This window comes from Trematomus bernacchii, unplaced genomic scaffold (genome assembly GCF_902827165.1).
Source record: "Trematomus bernacchii unplaced genomic scaffold, fTreBer1.1, whole genome shotgun sequence".
Lineage (NCBI taxonomy): Eukaryota > Metazoa > Chordata > Actinopteri > Perciformes > Nototheniidae > Trematomus > Trematomus bernacchii.
The window spans coordinates 650,044-657,306 of NW_022987558.1; the positions used below are offsets into that span (position 1 = coordinate 650,044).

At 39.9% G+C, this 7,263-nt stretch overlaps 1 protein-coding gene across 1 annotated transcript; it reads left to right on the forward strand.

The window, feature by feature from the left end:
- The first annotated feature begins 282 nt into the window (after positions 1-282).
- Positions 283-7,263, forward strand: LOC117477267 (carcinoembryonic antigen-related cell adhesion molecule 5-like). Its single transcript, XM_034123939.1, has 10 exons — positions 283-386; positions 813-1,127; positions 1,218-1,493; positions 2,090-2,359; positions 2,741-3,019; positions 3,214-3,474; positions 6,056-6,158; positions 6,258-6,325; positions 6,397-6,475; positions 6,653-7,263. Exons 1-9 carry the CDS (start codon positions 323-325, stop codon positions 6,447-6,449), a joined length of 1,689 nt encoding a protein of 562 aa, XP_033979830.1. The 5' UTR covers positions 283-322; the 3' UTR covers positions 6,450-6,475; positions 6,653-7,263.

Consider the following 7,263-nt stretch of genomic DNA (forward strand, 5'->3'; position numbering starts at 1 on the left):
TCTTAGTCCAAACCAGGTGGGAGAAGAGCCACTCCACAGCCCTGGTCAATCTCTGCATCATGTCTGGTGTGACTCCACAGCACCATGGTATCTACATAATAAAAACTCAGCTCTTTTACGAGAGGCAATTTTTCAATTACTTCTGAAGGATAATTTATAAATTGCTTGCTGCATACGCTGTCAATGATCAACAACATTTCTGGTAAGGTAAACCTTTTAGAGGCATAATTATAGTAGCACCCCGCCCACAAAGTGCTATCTGTCTTATCTGAAATAAGCAAAGCCGAGCTGAAGGACTGTGATCCCATTTTTAGGTTGTTTTATGTTATTGCAGGAAAACATGGAAAAAGCTGTGATACACTTCATCATCCTGGGAGTCATCTCAGGTGAGCTCTTTCTATTTAAAGTGTTTGTTCATTTATTTATCAAAGAGAAACCAATAATTATTGACAGACAGTAAGTTTCTCTCTCTGTTGGAATCTGTTTCCCTGTGGTAAGAAATGTGTCTATCATAAGGGAGGGGGTTATGCCGATGTTTCTGAGAACCCAAACCTACTGTGAAAACATGTCAACTACTTCAGCTGTTTAGTAACTTGAAGATTGCCCTGACTTTATTCACAGGGTTTGTTTGGTTTAAGAGCTGAAAGTAATTTAGAAATACCATAAAACAAAAACTTAGCATTGAAAACGGTCTTTTCACATCCAGATAAACTGTTTATGAGCTTCCTCAGAGTACAAATATTACTTTGTCTGCTGCAGTATTGTGTTTTGAATGATTTCTAAAGTAGGTCCCTCTCTCTGTCTCTCTCCAGGTTTAACTGAAGGAGCTGGTGTGCTGCCAGACAGTCTGAATGCAGCTGTGGGAGGGAAAGTGATGTTCACCACAACACTAACTCCAGGAACACCATTTCAATCAGTGACCTGGAAATTTGGTGCTGAAGATATGTTTACTTGGAATGTTAAAAACTTCACCGAACCAGAGTATGAAGACAGGATCACTTTTATCATGTCTACTGGATCTCTGGAGCTCAAGAACCTGAGTCTAAATGACAGTGGAGAATACTCAGTATCCATTTTACTACCTGGAGAACGACCACAGACAGGGACCACAATACTGAACATAAAAGGTGAGAGAACTTTTCAAATGTTGCTTCTCGTTTAGTTCTATGAATTTACGAGGTAGTGGCAAATATTTGTTGTTTGTGCTTCACCCACAGAGCCAGTTTCCAATGTAACCGTAACTTCAGAACCAACAGAGCTGGTGGAGTTCAGCTCTGTCAGTCTGTCCTGCTCCTCCTCTGGATCCCCTCTCTCTTTCCTCTGGCTGAACAGCAGCTCTGAGGTTACAGGAAGTGACAGAGTTCAGATCACTGATGGGAACTCCACTTTAACTATAAATAATGTGACGCGCTACGATAAGGGACCATTCAGCTGTCAGGTGACGAATCTTGTCAGTGAGGGAACCAGTGATGCAGTAACCCTACTCATCATCTGTGAGTTACTAACCTTTATTTTTCCCTCAAATCCCAGACAATTAAAAAAGTCTTTATATTGAGTCAGGGTTCAGAATGTCATCATGAGTACCTTTTCCCTCAATATTAACATTACTTATCTGCCACATTTGGAGGCATATTTATTTTAAATTGTTTCGTTTTCTTTTATTCATACTGTATGTGAAATGTAATAGTTTTAGAAGAAATAACATTTTTGGTTCCTGGTACAGTATGTCAATAAGTTAAAAGTCAACAAAAAACATTATTTATCTGTGGTATGGTTGGGAGATATGGATGTTTATAAAATATCTCAATATAGATATTAATATAATAATCTACGGGTGACATATGGTGCTTTCAAAACATATTTATACAATGAGATATTTAATAAATTATCATAAGTAATGTGGATGTGAGTACAAACATATGATAAATCATTTAGACAATTCCACCACCTTACTGCAACACAGCAGTAATGTTATGATTTCGGTAGAGTATCAATATATTGCCCAGATCTTATGTGTGATATTTTTCTTTGCTGCCGTTTACTCGCTATAATTTATGGGTAACCATATTTTTTTGGTTTTCTGTCACAGTTGGCCCAGAAAATACAAATCTGATAATATCTCCATCACAAGAATACTATGACGAAGGATCAGACATCATCCTGACGTGCTCAGCTGACTCCGGACCTCCTGCCTTTGTTCAGTGGTTTCTGAACGGAGCCCTGATGTCTGATACTGGATCAGATCTCAGTCTGATGAACGTTCATATCAGTCAGAGTGGGAAATACAGCTGTCAGGCCTTCAACAACAAAACTCTGATGAATCAAACATCTCGGACTGTAGCTGTCTCTGTACGAAGATGTAAGTTAAGGAGAATGACTTCTTGTTGATCAAATAAGTAGCATTTTTAGCTGTTAAAAGTCAACAATGTCACTTAAACTACCACCAAAAATAAACAATCTGAAAATACAATTGCCAGTTCAATGCCAGCCTGACAAAATATTAACAAAAGCTGAATGTCTCTCTGTTGTGCATAACAGTTTGTATAATGCCAAAATAGTGTTTTTGGTCCTTGTACAGACGTCATAACCTGATAAGTGAGAGAGTATCTCCTCTAGTGGCAATGTGAAGCCAGAGGTTTTTATATATCTGGATTGATTTCCAGCTACTGCAGGGTTTTATTCTTCAGTACCTTTATGAGGTGGTGGCAAATATATGATATGTTTTGTGTTTCACCCACAGCACCAGTCTCCAATGTAACAGTAACCTCCAGCAGCACAGGGCTGGTGGAGTTCAACAGCTCCGTCAGTCTGTCCTGCTCCTCCTCTGGATCTTTCCCCTCTTTCCTCTGGCTGAACAGCAGCTCTGAGGTTACAGGAAGTGACAGAGTTCAGATCACTGATGGAGGATCCACTTTAACTATAACTAATGTGACCCGCTATGACCAGGGACCCTTCATGTGTCATGTGTTCAATCTTTTCAGTGAGGGAAACAGTGCTCCACTAAACCTCACCATCTACCGTGAGTTACTAACCTGCATGCTCAGTATATTTACCAAATACAATCTAGATGCAATCAGAGTTTAGATAATTGTCCGATTTAAGTGGTTTTACCTTGTTTAGTTTTATTCACGCATGGGTTTTAAATAATACAAAACATATCCTTGTATATAAACAATGCAGTTGTGAATACTAACTTTTTGCTGCTAAATTCAGATGGCCCAGAAAATACTATTTTGACAATATATCCGACAAAAGAGCACCATCAGGAAGGATCAGACATCGTCCTGTCCTGCTCAGCTGACTCCGGACCTCCTGCCCAGTTTAAGTGGTTTCTGGATGGAGACCTGCTGTCTGATGGACCAGAGCTCAAACTGATGAACGTTCAGCAAAACCAAAGAGGAAACCACAGCTGTCAGGCCTTTAATGACAAAACTCTGAGATATGAGACGTCTCAGCCTTCAGTTGTTTCTGTGGGTAAGTTTGAAATAGGACGGTTAGTGGAAATAGTTGAAGATCGTGTCTACTAGCATAATATCTGTTGGTTAAAAGATTTACTCAAAATGATGTGTCTTTATATTAAATTAAAAAGCAATAAGGTCCTATACTTCGTGCCCTGCAGACAGACAACGTGTCTAGCCGTTTAATATAAAGGAAAGTTTAGGAGATAAAGAAACATATATTTGGCCTTAAGGAATTTGTAGAAAAAGAGTAACGTCTCAGCCTTCAGTTGTTTCTGTACTGGGTAAGTTTGCATTGAGAGGTTTAATGCATACAGTACAGGTGTGATAAGAAAGGTGTACTCAAATCAATTTGCCTTAAAATATGTATTAAAAAAAAAAGTAAGATAGAGAAAACCTTTGTTAAACTTGAAGAGATAAATTCCTACTATTGTGAGTATTTTGTCAAATCAAATCACAAGTCCAAGTCAGATACATGTTGGAGGCACATTTAAATGAACCTGCTCTGCTGCATCTGTACCACCTGCAAAATACACCTGGACGCTGAAAGGGACAGTGATACACAATTCTGCTGTGTTTTATAAAAATTACGCTGAATTATCTGACAGTGGCAACTACTACTGTCAAGCGATGAATGATATAACCGGGAGAAAATCATCAGCAGTCCATGAACTGACCGTAACACATACAAATCAAATCAAATCAAGGTTTATTTATAAAGCACATTTAAAAGCGATTTTTGGTCGGGCCAAAGTGCTGTACATGTAATAAATACAATCACATAAAAACACATTTCTATAATCACAATAAAAGACAATAAATTACAACAGATATTTAAAAATAAAACACAGGGAAAAGTCGGGAGTCGTGCTCCGCTCTGACTAAAAGGCCAGGGAGAAGAAGTGTGTCTTAAGAGTAGATGTAAAAACCCCTAGGGTCTGGGCCGACCTCACGTGGAGGGGCAGAGTGTTCCAGAGCCTCGGGCCAGCTGCTGCGAAGGCTCGGTTCCCTCGGGTTTTGAGCCTGGTCGTGGGCACTACCAGCAGCAGCTGGTCAGCAGACCTTAAAGCTCTTGTTGGGGTGTAGCGCTGGAGGAGTTCGGCTATATAGGCCGGAGCCAGCCCATTTAGTGCTTTAAAAACAAATAAAAGGAGTTTAAAATCAATTCGGAACCGAATTGGAAGCCAGTGCAGTGAGGCCAGAATTGGGGTGATGTGGTCACGCTTTTTGTGGCCAGTGAGTAGACGTGCAGCTGCGTTCTGGACTAGCTGCAGGCGTTTAATTGACGCCTGGTCCATACCCATGGACAGAGCGTTGCAGTAGTCCAACCTTGAGGTAACAAAGGCATTAATAACCCTTTCCAGGTCCTCAAACGATAAAAACGACTTAGTCTTGGCCAATAGTCGTATTTTAAAAAAGCAGGTTTTGACTACGCTGCTGACCTGCTTATCGAATTTAAAGGCGCTAGTGAAGGTCACTCCAAGGTTCGTGACAGAGGGGAGGATATTATTTTTGAGGGAGCCCAGAATATCAACCTGGGAGGCTAGAGGTTGGGGTCCAAAAAAGATAACCTCAGTCTTGCTCTCATTGAGGTTGAGGACATTTTGGCTCAGCCAGGATTTGATCTCTGCTAAGCAGTCCATCAATAGCTGTAATGAGTTAACATTTGAATTGAGTGGCAGATAGATCTGTACATCGTCGGCGTAGCAGTGGAAGGGGATGTTCTGTTTTGTGAGAATTGAACCTAGGGGCAGTATGTACAGTAGAAAAAGGATGGGGCCCAGAATCAAGCCTTGGGGAACCCCACAGGTAAGAGGGGCTTTAGCAGAGGAGAAGGCACCTAGCTGCACCGAGAAGCTACGGTCTGTCAGGTAGGACCTGAACCATGCAAGGGCAGAGCCTGTGATGCCAGCGGACTGTTCAAGCCGTGACAACAGGATGCTATGGCCCACAGTGTCGAAGGCAGCTGTCAGGTCTAACAGCACCAAGACAGCTGGGCTACCTGAGTCGGCGGCTAGGAGCAGATCATTAAAAACTCTTAAAAGGGCTGTTTCAGTACTGTGCATGGGTTTGAAGCCAGACTGAAACTTTTCATGGATTCCATGCGTGGTTAAAAAAGACTGCAGCTGGGCGTAGACTACTCGCTCCAGGGCTTTTGATAAAAAAGGTAGCTGGGAGATGGGCCTAAAATTAGCGAGAATGGAAGGGTCGAGATTTTTCTTTTTAAGTAGTGGCTTAACCACGGCATGTTTGAAGGCAGTGAGTTAGTAGTAAGAGCCCATTCAAATCAGAAGGAACATATCTTAGCGGGCTCCAAAAAATCATTATCATTATTATAAAACCGGCACCTGTATAATCAGAATTAAGGAATGTGACATCTCTCAAAATCTTAAAATCAAATCAAACAATCAAACATGGTGTTGTAATCTGTAGTAGTGCTTATGATTTTATCTTTTTAAATTCTCTGTGAGCTTTTGTTTGCTCTTATGTGCTTGTGCTTATTTGTGCCTTTTATCCACAGGGATGATGAGATGAAGAGACAGTTCCAGTTACCAGAATGATGTAAAAGTCATGTTTTATCTCCTGTTTTATTTTAGTACCACCAGGCTGTTCGGGTGGTTGCATCGCTGGAATAGTAATCGCTGTTTTAGTCGTCATTGGAGCTGTCGGTGGAGGAGGGTACTACGTTTATAGCACAAAGTAAGTTGGAACATCTATACTGCAGTCTGTGTAATGAAAAGTAACAGTTTGAATTGAGTTGATCTGTTTGCATGTCTATATTTTATCATTGCTTTTTAGAAAACAACAACAAAGCAGTAACACAATCAGAAACAACAACAAAGCTGAACCACCATCTGATAATAAAGGTTAGTATTCATGTGATCAAATTGTACATATGTATTCAAAATAAGGTATTAACACTTTTCTTTCCTCCTAGAACTAGAAGAGGATGTGTATGAGAACACTTCAGCGATATACGAGAATGAATAGACTCAGCCGTCTTCTTTGTGCTGAAGGTACGTTTTAAGATATGATATATGTTTGTTCAAAGGTTTCTGTAGAAATATTTAACTTAGTTTATCTGAAGGAACCACTATAGAACCACATTATCAGAACACTCATTCTAACATACACTTGATCAAAGTTCAAACTCCATTAGTGACACTTCCCTCTTTTCACTTCTCGTCCAACAGGCCGTTCAGAGATAAGAAGAGCTTCACAACATAATGACAAGGCAGCCCTAAATGTGATCACATTTAGGGCTGTCTGGACAGCATATCAACAGACTCTAGCAACGGCGCATATGATTATACAATCAGACAAGTGCGATAAAAAACATAACCCTATGAGAGACGTTCTGCAGCAGGTCTGGATTTAAAATGTGTCCGACAGGCTGGTATAAAACCTAATTAAAGTAAACAAAAAAAAAGTTTAAAAGGATGTAAGGACCAGTATGAATGAATAAATAAAAGAATGAATGTTTGAACTAAGTTTCGACATCATGAATAGACTAATCTTTAATTTCTTGTGTTAGATTCAGCTCTTATCTTATGGCCTTTTCTTGTTTTTGTTTGTCTGCGTTTTTTGAATGTTTATTTGCGTTTATGAATTTAGTTTTGAAAAGGTATTGAAAAGGAATGTTGATACCATCAATTAAAGGTCCCATGACATGCTTTACAATTTATTACCCGTCCCCTTGTGTGTTATGTAGCTTGTTATGCATGTAAACGGTCTGCAAAGTCAAAAACCCTCAAATTACACCCTGTAGCGAGTAAAACTCTAACACAGAAAATACCTGTCTATG

What these genes read in the sequence shown, in the direction of transcription:
- LOC117477267 (XM_034123939.1), top strand. Translation starts at nt 323, where the DNA reads ATGTTATTGCAGGAAAACATGGAAAAAGCTGTGATACACTTCATCATC. An exon ending in CATCCTGGGAGTCATCTCAG is followed by an intron (nt 387 to 812) that starts GTGAGCTCTTTC and finishes GTCTCTCTCCAG; the next exon opens with GTTTAACTGAAGGAGCTGGT. An exon ending in AGTAACCCTACTCATCATCT is followed by an intron (nt 1,494 to 2,089) that starts GTGAGTTACTAA and finishes TTTCTGTCACAG; the next exon opens with TTGGCCCAGAAAATACAAAT.